The sequence below is a fragment of the Anoplopoma fimbria genome, chromosome 1, assembly GCF_027596085.1.
Source record: "Anoplopoma fimbria isolate UVic2021 breed Golden Eagle Sablefish chromosome 1, Afim_UVic_2022, whole genome shotgun sequence".
In the NCBI taxonomy this organism is placed as follows: domain Eukaryota; kingdom Metazoa; phylum Chordata; class Actinopteri; order Perciformes; family Anoplopomatidae; genus Anoplopoma; species Anoplopoma fimbria.
This window is the reverse complement of record NC_072449.1, coordinates 6,761,040-6,779,641: the sequence shown is the minus strand read 5'-3', so window position 1 is coordinate 6,779,641 and position 18,602 is coordinate 6,761,040. Positions and strand designations below refer to the sequence as shown.

Below are 18,602 nucleotides of genomic sequence, written 5' to 3'. Positions count from 1 at the left end.
CTTCAGATATGCTGTTAATAGTCATACATCTGGGGTGCAACCTCTGTTTCTGAGGATGACTACAACTTGAAGTTTCCCTTTAGTGACATCTGTAGGCAACAATGGAGAAGTGCAAGACAGTTTGTGCATAAAGGATTAATTTTTTCCTCAACTCGACCTGTTTTCAATGATGAGGCAAACACATGCAAAGACATGAACATCCATGTGAAGACTTAATTAGGTTTGAGGGAAAAATATTTTCTCCATTTGAAATTAAACTAAACAAAACTACTTTTTTAGGTTAAGTAAAAAGTAAAAAAATCATAGTTTAGCTTAAAATGTTTACGACAAATTGAAAAAAAAACACAAGAACACAACAAAAGTACTTAGTTCACCTCCTGGGGGAAAGCCATATGCAAATGTAATCCAGAAAAATATATATTAGCCTTGAAATGTAAACTCCCAATACAGTTTTACTGTATGGAATTGTCATTTTCGGCTAAATTAACTATAAAAACAAGTAGTCTGTGTTTGTTTTTGTGTTCAACCCATTAAAAGTCCTCAGCTGCATTTAAGGTTCTGTTGTGTGTGTGTGTGTGTGTGTGTGTGTGTGTGTGTGTGTGTGTGTGTGAGAGAGTCTGAATGCAGTGTGTGTGTGTGTGTGTGTGTGTGTGTGTGTGTGTGTGTGTGTGTGTGAACCATAACCAGTGTGCACTGTGGTCCATTGTACCTACCTTTTTCCACTTGTGTATACATCCTGAGTAACACATGGAAGCTGCTGACCAGTGTTTTCTACTGCAATACCAAAAATATTATTTTGTGTCTTCGGCAATAAAGTCATGATGACTACATTACACCACATCATGTGTCGCATTGAAATCTTTATTAACACATTTGCAAATAAACAAAAAAGAAAAAAATCAAAGAAGCGCTTTTTTCTGTATCAGTTAATAAATAAAAGTTTAGGTGATCACATCAATGATGCACCATTCTGAGGAAACATATGTTATGAGGAAAACTGGCACTAAAGGAGTGATTCACTCATGCGTTATATTTAATTCATAGGAATGAACAACATAACAAACCAAGCAGTAATAAACGTCATTATTAAAACGGAGAGCAATTTAAGTCTTAAAATGCTAACTTGTCTGAGTAGAGTTTGCAAGTTCTCCACATGTGTGAGTGGGTTTTGTCTGCTTTATTTAACCCATCGATGCCTCCCACAACCCTTAACAGCATCATTTAGGAAATGAACTTGGTCCCTTGAGTCACTCTGCCAGTGTGACTAAAATACCTAGCACATATCATGCTGTCCAATCCTACAAACATAAATACTCTTCAAGAGCAAAGCGAGTACCACATCAGTGATATGAAGCATAAACACTGAGACACTGTGTGAGGCCTCTGTGCTCTAAAAAATGATGTTTAAATTACATGTATACAGTTAACATAAACCTTGTAATAACTCAGATTCACCATACCTGTTTCATCTTTTCGTTAAGGCACCAAATATGACCTACAAAAATGTCCTTTTATCCAATCAGCAATCAGAATTACCAACTTTACACACAGATGAGATTTAAATGCATCTCTTAAAAGTCTTGATTCTTGATATCTTGCTGATTTTCAACAATATTTATCCACATAAAATATCTAAATTATGAAAAAGCAATTTAATTTTAAGAAAGCGTAAAAAAAACTTAAAAGAATTATACAACTTTGTCTTTGGTGAAAGTGGCTTGGATACAAGAACATCAGTTTCAGTCAATATCGCTGAAACAACATTTTATTGCTTAATCTGGTATAAAAGTTTTTAATTTCTAAAAATAGAGTTGCAAGGTACCATTTTTTAACTGACATATTAAACCCAAAAAATATTTTAGATGATGTCTCCTTCTTACAAGAACTGCATGTTATTTTTATGATATTGGGTTATACAATATAAAAAAACATCGGCACATTAAAAACTCGCTGGACGCGTTGGAAAGACTAGAGTGTCAGATTGTCCTGCTCCGTGGCATCCTTTTTATCCTCCTCACTGTTGTCTTCAGATTTAGATTTCTTACTTCTGTGAAACAGAGACAGATTAGTATTTTTTTTTTGCAGACAAGCCATATGTCATACCAGCATTATTCAAGCCAAGATATATATATCATCCAGGTTATCATAATAATTAAATGAGTTATAGAGCTGAATGGCTCTACATTATGTTTCAGTTTGCTACCATACAAGCTTTTCTTCTGGTAATACTACTATTGAGTACTGTGATCTTGAACTATATAGTAAAAGAAAACTCTACATCTGTACTTTTGTGCTGCTCTTCTTACTTGGATCCTTCAAACTTCCTCTCTCGATAGGAGTCGCCCTTCTTCATTAGGTAGAGAAGGACCATGTCACAGAAGAAAGCTCCCTGTTAAATACAGTTTTTTTCAGTGAACTGTGCAGTTATAAGGCATTTTCTTAATTCAATTATTATTAATGGTACTTACGGCGCCCATCAAAGCCAGCCCTGAACCAACATTTATGGCTGTTGGGATGATGCTGAACTTCCCGGCCTGTAAATAACACCATAAATACAAAAAACGTGGTTTATAACAAATCACAATATCATCTAAAAAGCTTACAATTAAAAATGACCACCTGTTTTGTTTTGTCTTTGAACGTGATTTAATTTAGATTTTTAAGAGAACCTGCAGCCCACCTGGACGCAATAAGAAATAATAACATATTTAGATCAAAATACATCTTAATCCTGTTTTCTTCTTATGGATTATCCCAGAAACTACAAGTTTTGTCAGTTTGTTTTTATGTGCTAATGTTCTGATGTTTTGCATTGGTCACTTAAATCATGTCACATCATAATGCTTAGCTAGAGATGATATTATTTCATGCATTCACCCTTTTAAAAATGCGTTTACCTTTCCGTGCACCATGATGTTAAATCGGACACCATAGACTTTGAATAGAGATCGATAGCTCTCACCAGCAGCGTTTTTGAAATACCGAGTGTGTCTGTAGATTGGAAATATGGAGGAATGAGAATACAAATATACAAGACACAATTATAATTTTGTGAACATTTTTGTCCTTTGAAATACAGTCATATCACCATTGTGTGTGTGACCTTGCATGCAACGTAGACCAAGACAGTCTCACCTGAAGTTAAACCCTGTTGCGATGGTCTCGTTGGAGACGCTGATGTCCAGACGAGTGAAGCGGTACTGTGGATGGCAGTTAGAGTAGCCTTTGTCCAGGTCACAGTACCACTCTATCATAATGCCAATGGAGCCACCCTGCAAAACAACAATCATACAAATTCAATCATATGTAGCTTCTAAACCATGTTAATCAATCATAATAATAAAAAGGGTGGGTGGACATCTTTAAACTTCATTCCTACAGGGCTAATGGACACTAATCGCTCCTTCATTTATACTCACTCAATTATCAGACATGTTAATATAGGAACATAAAATAAACTTAATTTATCTGTTTTTGTGTGTTCCTTTCTAGCATTTCCTAATTTACTCTTTGCCAACATTCTGCACGGATTATTAAAATGATCGTGATGGAAAGGTGACAAATATTTAAACTGAATGTAGCCTAAAAACTACCAGTTAATTATTTATGGAATCACCTATACTGTGTATACTTTTCCTCTGCCAATACCGGTACAGTAGGCTACTTAATTCTGCCACTTAAGTGTTCTTTTCTTAGAGAGATAACCATGAAATATACTTGTTTTGTGTCTTTGTTTTCAAATATATTTGTTTTGAAAATAAATGGACAAAATTGATAATATATCTGTTTTAATAATAAAAAAAGTATAGCTGCTCTGCCTTCTTCACCCTTACCTCATCCTCCCAATTTCCCTCCCACTTTTTTACTTACAAATGTGGCCATGTCCTGGAAGTTGTATCCAGCACGTCTGGTGATGTCACCCAGGCGGAAGATGGGGCAGTAAGGGTGGAGCTCCTCCTCAAACCAACATTTCCTCAAATAGGAGTTGTCGGTCGTTTCCAAAACGTTTGACCTGAGAGTAAATAATCACACAATCATACAGAGTGTATATGCTCACTCTTTCTAGTTAACCAAGCAGTACAGGGAGAGATTATGGAGACTGTTGAACACAGAAGAAGTCGACATACTTTGAAAACGTGAATTTTGGAAAATTTATGAAATTCTTGATGTAGATGGTGAAGTTTTCAGCGTTTGTCAGCAGAGGTCCTCTGTAAAGAAAAAAAATGTAATTATGTGTCACACAATCTTGCAAAGAAAATAACTTGGTAATTAGGTAAAACAGGTTAAGGGAAATAAATCATCAAAGACTAGTGGAATAAGATGACGGTTGTTGAATTCACAAGTTACCTTAGACAGATGCAATGTAGACATAAGGCCGGGTCATATTGCTAAATATCTGCACTTTGTTAACTAAGTAATTTTGTTGCCTAAACCGAATTAAGTAACAATCTTTTTCTTAAGCCTTACCAAGTAATTTTTTCTGAATACGAACATCTTTTGAAAATACTGTATGCATGTAATGAGTGAAACTCTCCTGTGTTGCTGGACTTTCTTAGGAAAAGGCACAAAAAGTTACTTATTCTAATATGAAACAACTGTTGTAAGAGGATACGTTGGATAGACTATTTAAAGACAGCTTAACATTTAGCTAGAGAACAGTGTCGCATTTCAAAGGGCTCAGTAACTTTATAAGGGCACAGCCTGATACACACTAGAGGGCCTATTGGTCAAAACATTTAATGAATACTGGTCGTCCACTTTGGGTACATTTTACTTTGTCTTGATAACTTTCAGACTCTATAAAAAACATTTGGCCCTATAACACAAATGTTAATATGACTTAAAGGGGATTTCTGTTTTGTAGGGTCATCGGTTTTGTCAACACGTGTCACTGATTTTTCTTTTTATTTGCATTTTGTTCACATATTTTAAGTTTGTCTTGGTGTGTAACGTCTTGTACTGATACTGTTGTCTAATTGTCTGACTTCTCAACCTACATATGTCATTGTCAGGTGGGGATCTTGCAACAAAGTTTCACCTTCAGGATTTTGTTAAATCGGTAGAAATATTATGTGACTGCATCGCTCCTTACTTTGGTTTGAATTTTCTTTCAATGGGACACCAGCCGTAGATTTCACAGGTACCAGTAGAGTTTTCATCTTTTCTCAAGCATCTGCCGCTCATAATTCCTTCAGGAAAAAAAACAGCAGAATAAGTCACATAGCTTAACACATGTGAAAAGAAAATACATTTGACTTTCTGTGCGAAGATATGGATTATATGGATTAAACATAATCAGTTCAAATAAAAATCCTTCTATCATTTCCATATTAAATGTCAGTCAGTGCCATAGACTTGAACAGAAAAAAACAGATTACCACTCAAAACATTCTTTATCCGTTCCTTAAACATTTGTTGCATTAGTTTGCATTTATTGGAAAAACCCCATGACAGAGAGAGAATAACCTTTTTGAACAAAGCACCAAATCATATTTCAGAATGGCACTAAGCCGACGTACTTAATGGCGATTTAAAATCGGTGGTGTTTCTTCCTTACCGTTACCGGCCGCCACCATCTTCCCTTCTTCACAGTCCTCGTCATCTCGACAGTGACCATCCAGCACTTTGGGGCTCTTAAGACCACAGGAAAAAAGTTTTTTTCACAGGTCACAGACAAACCGTGTCTTTAAGCATCGTATTTTATTAAGGAAGCAAATGATCCATTGTAATCTTAAAACCTATGGGAGTTTGCACATTATAGAGAAAAGAAAATCAATGAAATGTTAGGAATAGTAGAAATAGAATACTTGCAGTAAGGCTTCATTCTGTCTTACAAAGTCAAAATAAAAATAATGAGATAGTTTGTCACATTTTAATTATCTCATGATATTTACATAATTTCTTATCTCATAATTTTGACTTAAAGTTACCATATTCTGATTAACTACTTCACTATCAAAGCTCCATATCTCATTGTTTTTATTTGCTAGCTAATAATTTTGACTTTTTGACTAATCTTTTTACATTGATAAAGTACCTCGTACTTGTAATTTTGATAAAGTATTTCATCATTTTTAATTTGGAATTAATATTTTTGAATTTTCTTAGCAGATATGGGCTCCCATACATATCACATATTTTGGATTTTAGAAAATAAACTCAGGTAAAATACCAACATTGACAGATTATGAGACTAAAGCATTTTATAGTTAGACAGCAAGGTCATCCAACACTGTATTTGCAGCAGAGGGGTCCTGCGATTATCCACGAATGCCACCTGATAAAAGTAAAATATAATTTAGGGTTGTAATGGACGCATGTTTGTGTTAAATGTTTAAGTGAGACTTCAAGGTGCCTGACTGCAACATGATAAATGACCGTTCACACTCAAATGTGGCAGCCTTTCAGACACAGGGACAACTGCAAGTGGCGCAGGCCGAAATGTATACAAGAGCAGGGTTTTATGGCTATGTTGTGCTTTCACAGGCTTGCTATTCCTCTTGGCTGATGCAGTGAAGCAGGAGACCAAGAGAAGGTGAGTTTACATACCAGGAACCCTCTGGAAAGCTCAAGATATACCAGAGTGAAATAATGACTGGCACACACACACACACACACACACACACACACACACACTCATAGAAAGAATGGGGTGATGTCAGCCTTTGTTAAAAGTTTAAAAAGTATTTTGTCATGACTAAGCGCTGTGAAGAAAATGCAAACCAGAGCTCTCCTGGCTGTGATTGACAGAAGTGTCTTCTTCATTTTTTTCGAAAAATTGCACTGATTATTGGTGTTTCTGTTTGCTGATTGGCTCAAGTAACCATTTATTGCAATAGATATAACACACTCTATAGTTCACTGAAATGACAATATATCATATAAGCGGATTAATGTGTAGAGAAGTTTCCGTTTTTGTCTGTTTTTTATTTCTGCCCTAACCTCAGTCAGTATTGTATCTTTGAAATGTGGCCGGCTGAAATAGTTTCCAGATGATCAAACGTCAAACGGTCGAGAGTAAGTAAAGGAACCTTAAAATAAACATGGTTGGTCTCAGACAGCTCGAAACTGTGAGAAGAGCAGCGTCTTGAACACAATGTCTAAACATCACCTCATGCCCTCCAGCTAGCTCATACTCACAACGGTTGGTATCCTGACGTTAGACATGAACATGTTTGTCTCAAATGTAATGCAAAGTATCCTTGTGACTGTAATCACAACAGCTACAGACTCAATAGAGAGAATAAGTAAAAAAAAATGGCCAAATAACAACAGCATGAAATGTCTTGTTGTGAGATGACAATGCACCTGCAAACTCCAAGTAGCCTACTTTCAAGCACAAAATTCAGCTCTCCATTTCATAAATTAAGAGAATATTGTGCATTATCGAAATTGGCCAAGAGAGTTTAAGTTTTTCTTTGTTTAATGGAGCTGTAATTAGCATTCAGAGCATTAATATATCAGCAAATAACTACTTTCTATGTAAAGATAGAGTGGAGTAATGTCTACCTGAGCAGAGGATGATGTTATTCACCTTCTATGTGTGTTTTTGTATGAGATGCTCCTGGCTTTGTTGATTTACAAGGGCCTGCAGCGCCTGCTTTAAGTGCAAGTGAACGTTCCCCATAGGTTAGCTCAGGGCCGCTGCTAGGCACTGGTCTCATACGGCGGCTACAGCTTATAACGCCGTCCCGAAACCAACCCGAAACCAACCCTCTGGTTTCCCCTCAGGTTATCACCAGAGCTCTGTCAGCACTTTCACCATTGTTTGCACTGTTAGCTGCACTGTTAGCTGCAAGCCGCCTGCTGACCGACGCCATGTTGACAGCCGTTGAAAGGATAGAAATCTTATTTAATTATGGATGGAGGTGCAGCTGTATTATCTCGGTTGTATGACCATTACACCAGTCAGTTTGACTGTTTACTTTATTTTGACCTCAAACACATTCGCCATATTTGTTTCAAGCGACTAATCATCTTTTACACACAGCTAATTCAAAATAGGGCCAAGACCCTGACTGTCCAACCCTAAGTTATGAGGTAAATGACCTATGGTTCACATTCTCGTTGTGTCTGGAACTTTTTACTCACTCTACAACTATATTTTGGCCAAAATAAATGATCTCAGATTCTTCAAAGTTTTTATATGTGCATTTTTCATTTTTCTGTAAAGCATTTCTTGCATTGTTTAGATGGATTTAGATGTTTTCTTTCAACAGGGAGGATAAAAAAATAGGTGAAAAACTTTGACTTGGTTATTAAAAGATAACGGGTGTTACTATGCAAAATTGTTTAATTCCCAAGCACATTGCATAATAAGCTGATCATCAATAATGATTAGAAAATGTGATTAGATATGAATTATTTTTTTTGACAGCTTACTGAAAGAACCTGTGTTCTGTCTTCTTACCTCAGCACAGTATCCCAGCTTCTGGTTTGGTGTCTCTAAGAAATTGGTTACAACAAAGAGAACAGCTTCACCCTAGATGAGGAGAAAACACTGTGAATCGGTCGTTATGTTGACATCATAACTGCCTCCCTTCCTCCCTCCTCAGCCTTTAACTCTCTCTCTTGAGGAGGTCCTCAGTTGTGTTCATGCCAAAGGCTATCTGTCCCTCTCAGTGTATAAACTGGACCTGCAACTTTCCCAAAACCTGTTTGCTGCACTATGTTAAAGTTCATAGTGTTTCCAGCCCTTCCACCTGTTCCTCTTATCCAACTCCCAGCAAGAGAGCAAACAATTCCCAAAATGTCAAACTACTCCTTTAACTGAACCAGTCCTGCCTGAGTGACAGTCTGTGTTTGGGTCCTCATCCCTTCTGCCTGAACAGTGACACCTCACTTGTTCACATGCTTTGTCAGCCTCCACTGATGCACAAATTCAAGCATACAAGAAGAACAAATGCTTAAAAATAATACTTTGTTTATTTCTGAATTTAGCCACAAGCATGTCTGTGTGCATCTTTCACCCAGTTTGTACAAATTGGTCCTGTGGTGTAAATGTGTTCACCTGTGGTGGGATGACGTAGTCCTCCGGTCCCCACACCAGCAGACCAGACTCAGTGGTGTTAGTGACTGAGACTCCCTTCAGTTTAGTAATGATAGAGCTCTGGATGGCCTCGTCCGTCTCCTGGTAGCCTTTCTTGCTCACGAAAACCCACCTGTAGGTGAGAGGAACAATGTAAGGGCTGAAAGATGTCTATCATCTTTATTTTCTTATTGTTTCTCTTGAAAATTAAGGAAAATACAGATTGTCTATTGTCTCTTTGATATTCAGCAATAAGAAACCAGCTACATTTCAGTTTGTACTTAACAGTATGTTTTATTTTTTGTGGTATCACTATGATCATAATATCCTTATATTGAGTTAAAAGTATTACATTATGACAGATGTGCTGCATTTTTGTTATATTGAATGTTTTTCCTGCCTGTCTATTTTGTTCTTATAAATAAGCACGTGTGAGTACAAAAGTCAAATTAACTCACTAGATTAGGGTTACTACGTCTTTTTTTAATTATGGGTTTGCTAAGAGTAGCTACATTAAACATAAGAAAATTGTGTGATAAACATTGATTTAAAAGCCCATTAACTTGTAATCATCATCATGTCAGCCTGTACACTAAATAGGCTCGGTATGAAATTATTAATCAACAAGTAATAGGGCTGTGTGAGTTGCTGCATTTATTCATTTTAGGCTATTTCAAACACATAAGCTACAGTGTTAGGTCAACATAAAATCCTCAAAAGCATGCATTTCTATATTAATATTATGATCATTTGCAAAGGGGCATATGCTACCATTTGAAGTAATAAAACTGCAAAAGCCAAGGCAGTAGTTCACCGACTTACCCGATAATGTAACCGATGATGGATAACTGAATGAGTCTGTACAAAACTCCAACTCTCTTATTTTTGGCGACAATGTATTTTTCCGTTTTGTAGTCGAATAAGGAGAGGAAGCGTCCTCTGAAGACGCTCCCGGCCATCCTGCAGCTGTCCACGGACAGTTGGATGTCAGTGCATAGTTATGATGAGGCCTACACTGAACCACACACACACACACACACACACACAGCCAGAGATTCAGTCAGTGTAAACAGGCTGCAAGAGGTGGGACTGACTCATGTTCTCCCCTCTCTCTCTCTCTCTCTCTCTCTTTCAGGACAAGACCCACAGGAGTTTTCAATGGAGACACCACCAGCACCATCACCCTGAGTCTCAGCTCACTGGGGTTTTGCAAGCTTTCTGTTACTTATTTAAAGAAATAAACCAGATATTAATCACCTCAATGATGTGGTCTTTGATTGTGGAAAAACTGCAAATGTAGTGTTTTAATAGGATTACATTTTTAAGCTTAGTTTTTTTGCTGTTGTAATCATAACTTTTCATGTAACTTTTAAACAGTAAGTGGTAAAAAATGTAATAAATATAAATCTTGGACTCCTCAGGCCCAGAGGAGTCTGTCCATATAAGCCATGCCCGTTTGGTTCTGGATCGATTTATTTTCTTTTGAATTGTGTCCAAATCTATTTTTTTTTTTGGTACCAAATTTGGTAAAGAACATCCCTTTTGCTTTTGCAACCACACTTGTTGGACATAGTGATTTTCTGAGTGATCATTCTATTTGTCCACTAGGTGGCGCTCTAGCAGCAGCATCTAACTATCATTTTAGGAATCTGTCCCTTTTAAAAGGAAAGCATTTTAATAAATCAATTAGGGTTATTTTATCATATACTTCTATTCAGTTGGACTTCTTTTAGCAGCCAGAAGAGTTGCCCCCTGCTGAGTATTAGAAAGGACAAAGTTCAAGGCACTTCCACTTTCAGAACCAGAGGTTGCTGCCTGGGTATTTGGCCATAATGAAAAGTATTTGACATATTACAATTTTGACCTGATGCGCTAGAGGAGAAGTTGTTTGGATTCATGGCTGCACCAACTGGTACCAGAATCAACATTTTAAGAAACAACAAGCAACACAAAAACATTCAAAATGAAGACACCTCTTCAAGTCTTAATACGCTCCCCACATTTCCAGGAATACTACCAAGGCCCTTAGTGTCCTAAATGTCCTTTTCTGCTCTTACACTACTGACTTATTATTTTTTTAATATAACATATGTTTTAATCAATCTGTCTGTAATAAGATCACATTTAATCTATTTATTCTCAACCCTAGCGGTTCATTTGAAGACTTTTAGACAACAGTTTTAAATATGTTCAGTAATAAGGAGGAAGAGTTTGTACTGTTTGTTATTTGAATGTTATATGGTAATTTGAGCATGAGCTAAGCAACATAAACTTGAAACTTCTTGTGTTTCGCTTTGCCTGTTAAGAAGAGCCCAACTTTGATAACATTTGTGAGTCAATTCAGATGTTTGTGAGACACACACACACGCACACACACACTAGACGCTCCGCTTGGTTGCTCTCTGCTCCTCTAATGCAACAAGTAGCCTTAACTAAATGACTTGGCTGGACCTGGTCTGTCTCACATCTGAAGGTTAGTTGTCCCCTCATAACCAGGGCTCAGAGGGGAACTACTCCATCCACATTGATTAAGTGGAGCTAGTTGCTCTGTGAAAGTTTTCAGGTGATGCATCCTCAGCACTGAGCAGCAGCCTCTGCAGAAACACACCGCCTCCTCCCTTTCCATGGTCACAAACCTCATAGGCCGAACACATGAGAGGGGACAAGTGAGTGAGCTAGAGCTTCCTGTGAAAATGCGTCTTTGTTAAAACCACAACTTATTTTTTAGCAGCAAAAATAATATCACAAATTAAGGTAAAGCTGGGCAGTTTCTTGCTCTGCCTGACAAAGATTAGATTTTATTTTAGGGACATTTCCATCAACATGCACATGTTTCATCACAAGGCCTCCTTCTCTGGAAGTATCAACAGGAAGTGGTCTGGAGGAGACATTTCAGGCCCTCTTATTCATCTACATGTTCATAAAAGATAAATATTTATTGTTTTTTGATTTAATGTTTGACATAACCTCCTTACAGTTTGATAAAAAAAAAGCATCTTGAAAACATTTTGGCTGTTGTTCATGTGAAACTGAAAGACTACAAAGCATTTCCGTTCACCACTAAATGAAAGGTGAGGGTCTTGTGGTTTTGTCCCATGATGCTCGGAGGCTCTATGTTACAGTATAGAGCCATGACACATTTCTGTTCACCAGACGAGATGCTGACAATGAATGCTGACAGGTGGATTGTCCTTTTAGCCTTGTGCTTTATTTTCGTGTCTTCAAATGGTAAGTCCTTTTGTAAAAATTTGAGAATGAAAATATAATTAATGTAAAAACGACCATAAAAAATGTGGCCTCTTTTTCTGTATTAACAGTTTGTTCATTTAATTCACGTAATTTGATCTGTGAAATTTTGTGCTTGGATTTTTGAATTTTTGTACTAAAAGCTTGGCAAATCTTTTGACAGAAGACTAAGTAGACTATAATGTTAGTATTGTATTTTAATATGGTAAATTATATATAGACTATACAGCAGATGCCCCCCCCCGAGTCAAATTTGTTGTTAACAATAATATCATTTATTTAATCTTTAATTTTATATATTTATTTCTAAATTAATTAATACACTTAGGAATAAAGAGCGTATTTGTAAGAATGCCAGCTTCATTCTGTCAGGGTTTTTAAAGTGAAATCACTCTTTAAAAGATTATAGGTTTCAGTTTAACATGAGTGTTTATTCAGTGTCTTAAATAAATGTATTATTTTTATATTCTCTAGCATTTCTGCTCAATTTGCCGTTATTATTGTTATCCAGTTACATTAAATCAATTTATTCTCAACCCTGGCAGTTCATTAGAAGATGTCTAGACATCACAGTCTTGAATAAAAGGACAAAGAGCTTGTACTGTTGGTACTCATGGTTAACTGATATAACCAACCTAAAATTTAAATCTTGTTCTTGTGTTTCTCTCTTCACGTTAAGAAGAGACAGATTTTAAAAACTACACTGAGCCAAATTCAGATGTTTGTGAGATGCAGACAGTCAGCGCTCAGCTTGGCTCCTCTGTCCTCCTCCCATGCAACTTTGATACAAGTAGCATGAACTGGGTGACGTGGGCCAACACCACTGGGCTGGACCTGGTCCATCTCACATCCGAGGGTCGCATTAGGTTCCTGGACCACAGGTATGGTCGGGTGAAAGCCTTTCCAAACCAGGGCTCAGAGGGGAACTACTCCATCCTCATCGATGAGCTTCAAAACTCTGACCTGGGGAGTTATCGCTGTAAACATGGACGTGAGTGTCTTCAAGTGGAGTTGGTGGCTGAGAAAGGTAAGAGGATTTCTGTTTGAAAGGTTTTCAGGTGATGCTTCCTAGATACTGAACGGCAGCCTCTGCAGAAACGTGCGGCCTCCTTCCTTTCCGTGGTCACAAATTTCGTAGGCCAGACACATGTGAGGGGACAAGTGAATGTGCTAGAGTTTCCTGTTAAATGCATCTTTGTTAAACCACAGCTAACCGTGCAGGTGCTATGAGCGAGGAGGTTTTGCTAGTGATCTACATCTGTGTTGGCGTGATTGCTTTCATACTGCTGAGCATCGGTGGCTACTGCTGCATGAAGTGCATATGTGAGTATCCACCCAGTCTGACACTCATTTCATGGATGGATTGGTTGGTTATTTAAAATACTATTTTTTGTTTCAGTGTGCTGTTATAACAAAACAATGGGCAATACATACAATGTGGAAAGAGAAGGCACTGCGGGTAAGCAACAATGTCATAATTTAACATTTACGTTAGATCCTTCTCTACAGTTTTGCTCGGTACAAAGTTACATTTACATTAAAACACAGGAATAACAGTACAGTAGGCTTGATTCCAGCCAGTTAGGGCATCTGTTTAGTTATTTAAAAAGATAAATCATGCACAGGACAATGAAAATGTAAACAATAGAGACACATATACAGCAATGCATCTTTCCTTACAAAGAATATGTAAGTTTGGGAAACTCGTCAATTCAATTTCTTTGTCAAGAAGACCACGAGTGGTATCAATCTTCTCATCTAACTCGTGGCAAGAAAGTAAACAAGCATGTCACCCAAAATGTCCAACTAGTCATTCATGGTGCCTCATATAATGTCCCACTAAAGGTGCCAGTGCTCCACCTGAGGAAACAGGCAGAGGGCCAGTAGATCATCAGCAGAGAGGTAACAACACAAACATATACACAGTGGTATATGTGATGCACAAGTCGACGAGGACAAGTGATATTTCTGATATGTCTTTCTTGACAAGAATACTGTGTCACTGTACATGACGTGTTTCCTTTTCCTACAGGAGGGGGCAACGATAATCTTGTTTACGGTGCGTTCACACTGCTCTTCTTCTTCTTTCTTTGATCCGTTCTTTCCGTGTCATTTATTGAGTCACCTTCTTAAAACTCAAATGTCTCTGTTATCCCAACTCAAACATCACGATTGTCTAAGTCGTTGTTTTCTCAACCTTTTCTTTTTATATATCAGAAAATGATGACCAAGACCCATCCAACCAGGAGGATGACCTCAGCAGAAATTACTGCAATCCAGTAGGAGATCTGCCAGATCCAACCAGGTCTCAACCCACTCAAAGCACCAGTGGAATGTATCCCAACCTGAACGAGTTTAAGAGGATGGATAGCCAGAGAGCAAAACAGGGATTTCATATAGGTGCATAATAATATTCAGCAAAATGACTGCGGTTTGTATTATTGATGACTCTTTTATCATCTTGTCATGACAAACTGGAGTAACTCAGTCTCACCCCTCCAGAGCTCTTCAGCAGATTACGGCAAGCAAGTGTGGGTCGGCATTTTTACGGTAAAATACGCATCTTTTATTATATTGCATTATTTCAGTGCTGTCAGGACTTTCACTTCTATCTATTTTACTACACAGTTAACCAAGGTGAAATCAACAACCAACAAGCCATGGCAACTCAGGCAGAGAATCAACACAAAGGTATTTAGATTCATTATGCTTTATCTTGTATCATCTGTCAGAATTATTTATCTGGGCGTGAGAATAAACAGTTTATTGTTACATTATTCTCTTGTTTTTGCAGCAGCAGGTTTGGGGAAAAAGAAGAGAGCCAAGAAAAGTGAGGGCTGACTTCGTCTATGGGCATGCTCGAGATGAAATAATACTGTGGTTTAACAGTTCTCCTACTTCTCCATTGTTTCCCTGTCAGATGGTGAATTCAAAAACCCAATTTACAACAGGAGCACGGACCAGCTCAACAACCTGTAGAGAACAAAGGAGAGTTTAAACAGCGGTTGAGATAGTTTTTTCAGTATCAGCATGCTTTCCAGTTATGTCCATTGATTATTAATTTGTGATATTGCATTTCTTTGGTGTATAATTATGCTGTATTTCCTGTACAAGAAGCAGTCTGTGTATGTGTTGAATGAGACAAACTTGTGTAAGATTTTGGCTATTTGATGCATGTCAGAAGCAATATTTTTTTGACCATATAAATTGCTTTTATGCTCTCAGTTTGAGTTGCTGATAAAATAAGTTGTTTTGGTTTTTTTAACCAAACTACACTCAGTTCTCACAGACAGTTTAGAGTCTCGGGTTCACTTGCATTTATTTAACTATGGGAGGATACAGAGAGAACAAACACCACAAAATGCCCCAGAAACGAGCTGATTTAAAACACAGGCCCCTCATACTGTGATGCAACAGAGTTACTGAAACTTCTTGAGTTGCTTTTACTCTCCTGCGAGTCGCGCCAATTAAACCAAATGAGAAGCAGCTGCTCCACCTGTGACCAGAGTCTCAGTATCCAAAGATGAAGGCCCACAGTACAGACTTCATTTTGGTGACATGCCTTTCTTTATCACTGCTTCTCTTGAAACCAGAAGCCAATGCTTCTTCAAAACCATTCCAAGCAAACGTTTCTAGCACTATGAATAGTGGTACGTCAATTTGCCACGATGGGTTCATGTCTGTTTACATATCAAAGGAGCAATTTGCTGATCTTCCTCTCACCATTTATGTTCAAGGTAAGTCGGACACCAAAGATACATCACATTGATGATGACACATAGCTTTGAGGTGTTAACTCTTGTTTGCTCTTGTTTGTATCCAAATTAAAACACAGATGAACATGGCGGATATTACCAAGCCATCGCTGTAGCAAAACAGTGCCACTACTTCCTTGGAGAAACTGACACCTTTGTTATCTTAACAGTTTCCTCTGATGGTTGTTTTGTGAGAAGACAAGTAAGCTGAAAAGTACCCGGAGCTTGTCTTGCTTTTTATTTTTTAGATTTATACAGATGTTTTCATCTTCTAATCATTTTGTTCAATAGAAATATATGACAAATCTGACTGTTGTCATCATGGCACTTGCAGACAGGGGAAGAGTTGAAATTATCTACTCAATGCATCTCATCTGTGACTGGAAAATGAAGGGTAGTAATTCTATGTGTACAAGTAAATATCATGAAGTTGTGTTTCAGAATTTAGTTTGTTTTTAATACTCGGTGTGTTTTCTTCAGAGGTAAACAAAAATCATAATCCACAAATTTCAACACATGAATTCTGCAACAAGGATGGGTTCAACATTACCATCCCTCAGAATGCAACAGTCCCACCTCTGAACCTAGATGCAGTCAGGATTCCTTCCAGCCAAAACCATACCTGTAAACCCAAAACAAGATCCAAGGATGCTGTCACTTTCAGCTTTCCATTCACTGATTGTGGCACTCAGTCTGTGGTAAATGCAAATAAGTTACCTCCCATTTGTCTTTTGACAGGTCAGGTGGTATCATAACAGGTTTGGTTGTGTCTTCCAGATAGCAGATGGGATTTTAACCTACTGGGTCAACATTGAGGTGAAACATCATCTGCAGAAAGGCTTTATATTTCGTGACGCACCTTTCCAGTAAGAAATAAACATTTTCCACTTCTCCTGCCTTGAGAATGTAAGAACACTCATTTAAATTTCCTTGTATTTTTTTGTAGTCGTACTGTGCAATGTAGCTTTGCACTGGCCCAAATTACTCAGCTGGGCATCAAGGTTCAGGGAGAAAAATCAGAGTACCCATCAACACTGAGGAGTGAGGGGATACTGAGGACTGAAATGAGGTTTGCCAAAGGTCATGTTGGTCAAGTTTTTGCTTGAATTTACTTGTATTGTCCATGAAATGTATTCAAGTCATAAATGTATGTATGTTTTTATTCACCTAAATAAACAAAAAGTACCATCAAAATGTGTCTATATGGCTTGGCAATGATAAAATTGCCTTTTTAAATTGAGCCCTCATATTATTTATTTTTATTCTAATCTTTTATCTACAGACTCCAATTACAAGTCTTTCTATTCTTCCCGAGGCTCTCAAACAGTCACTGAGCTTGGCCAGCCTGTGTTTGTGGAGGTGTTTGCTCTCAAACATGAGGACAAGGATTTGGTGCTGCTACTGGAGGACTGCTGGGCGACACCGACTGAAAACCCTCATGACCCACAGAGATGGAACCTGCTTGTCAAAGGGTGAATTCACATAAAATTAACAGACATACTGTATTTGACCATCACTATATCCAAAAGGTCATTCAACATCTGTGCCTGTGCTTTGATCAACAAAAGCTCATGTTTGTTTCCATCACAGATGTCCTTTCAGAGGCGATAGCCACATAACTGTTGTGTTGCCAGTTGTCCCCGAAGGACTGAAATATCCCTCTCTTCATAAACGGTTTGTGGTCAAGCTGTTCTCATTTGTGAAGCCCCCAACATTTGAAAACCTGGTACGACAAAATAGTAAAAAAAATGAAATATGAATTTTACTGGTAGTCACTACTCTTTCTTTGATATATTTTTTTTAATCGGGTGCTCTCCTACAGGTATATTTCCACTGTGATGTAGAGATCTGCAAAGGACCCGATTGCTTACAGTCCTGTAGCAATGGTAAGTGAAGCTGCAGCCTATTGACCATTTGTGAAGTCTAATTAATGAATCTAAGGTTATTGATTTACACATGCTTGTATGTAAAACTGTGAGCGATTGTCCTAGATTTGCTGTGTCTTTCAGGAAGTCGTAAATTAAGGCAAATCACACCGGGGCCAGGACAGGAGATTCTTCAAAGTGTCGTTTCTGGTGGACCTCTTCTGTATCTACTGTAAATAATCAGAAAAAGGACTGCTATTTCAAGTCATGCTTGGAAACACAATTGTGAACGGTTCAGTCAAGATCTGTCTGTGATTTGTAATGAAAATAAATCCATACCTTACTTAAATGAAACTACGTTAGCAGATGGATGTTGGTGGTGGGAAAGGCTTGCATTATTTAATAATGTTTTAATAAGTGTCCTTTTTTCATCACTGTACTGCCACTTGCTTATTTCAATTGGTTTAGGGAGATTGTATGTACCCTGTAAGACATGCAATCAATTTTCAGATCACTTTGGGAACATTTCACACCCACAAATACTAAATGACTGGTCCTAAACTTTTCTTTTTTTACTCATTATTCAGATTGAATTTGTTATATAGAAACAGAGAGTTATGGACTTGTGTACAAATCGACTTAATAACTTATCTTCTGTGTAGTTACTGGGGTTTGGCACATTTCTGTGTAAATAAAGCTTAATTTGAA

The 18,602-nt window shown here is 37.6% G+C and overlaps 2 protein-coding genes across 11 annotated transcripts; one reads left to right on the top strand and one right to left on the bottom strand.

The window, feature by feature from the left end:
• Positions 1 to 1,976: 1,976 nt before the first annotated feature.
• LOC129094385 (P2X purinoceptor 5-like) lies at positions 1,977 to 9,987 on the bottom strand. The gene is given in 12 exon segments (XM_054602539.1): positions 1,977 to 2,047; positions 2,287 to 2,389; positions 2,469 to 2,534; positions 2,898 to 2,991; positions 3,136 to 3,272; positions 3,871 to 4,012; positions 4,128 to 4,208; positions 5,093 to 5,189; positions 5,558 to 5,633; positions 8,411 to 8,482; positions 9,011 to 9,161; positions 9,851 to 9,987. Coding segments are annotated over 12 exon segments (1,227 nt in total).
• A 2,198-nt stretch (positions 9,988 to 12,185) lies between these two features.
• LOC129089725 (zona pellucida sperm-binding protein 4-like) lies at positions 12,186 to 18,583 on the top strand. 10 transcript variants are annotated; one of them, XM_054597124.1, is made up of 14 exons: positions 12,186 to 12,256; positions 12,957 to 13,301; positions 13,496 to 13,597; positions 13,674 to 13,733; positions 14,120 to 14,176; positions 14,307 to 14,333; positions 14,492 to 14,674; positions 14,777 to 14,824; positions 14,903 to 14,965; positions 15,069 to 15,104; positions 15,195 to 16,011; positions 16,110 to 16,231; positions 16,364 to 16,423; positions 16,510 to 16,539. In XM_054597124.1, the coding sequence occupies exons 1-11, from the start codon at positions 12,187 to 12,189 to the stop codon at positions 15,251 to 15,253; spliced, it is 1,050 nt and encodes a 349-aa protein (XP_054453099.1). In that variant the 5' UTR covers position 12,186; the 3' UTR covers positions 15,254 to 16,011; positions 16,110 to 16,231; positions 16,364 to 16,423; positions 16,510 to 16,539. The 10 variants fall into 10 exon arrangements, with proteins under 10 accessions (XP_054453099.1, XP_054453091.1, XP_054453075.1 ...); XM_054597116.1 differs by having other exon boundaries at positions 13,484 to 13,597; XM_054597100.1 differs by having other exon boundaries at positions 12,954 to 13,301; positions 13,484 to 13,597.
• Positions 18,584 to 18,602: the final 19 nt, after the last annotated feature.

Coding starts and splice junctions, on each gene's coding strand:
- LOC129089725 (XM_054597075.1), top strand. CDS start 15,798: ATGAAGGCCCACAGTACAGACTTCATTTTGGTGACATGCCTTTCTTTA. Junction 16,424..16,509: donor CTGTGACTGGAAAATGAAGG/GTAGTAATTCTA, acceptor TGTTTTCTTCAG/AGGTAAACAAAAATCATAAT. Junction 17,110..17,311: donor TGAAATGAGGTTTGCCAAAG/GTCATGTTGGTC, acceptor TTTTATCTACAG/ACTCCAATTACAAGTCTTTC.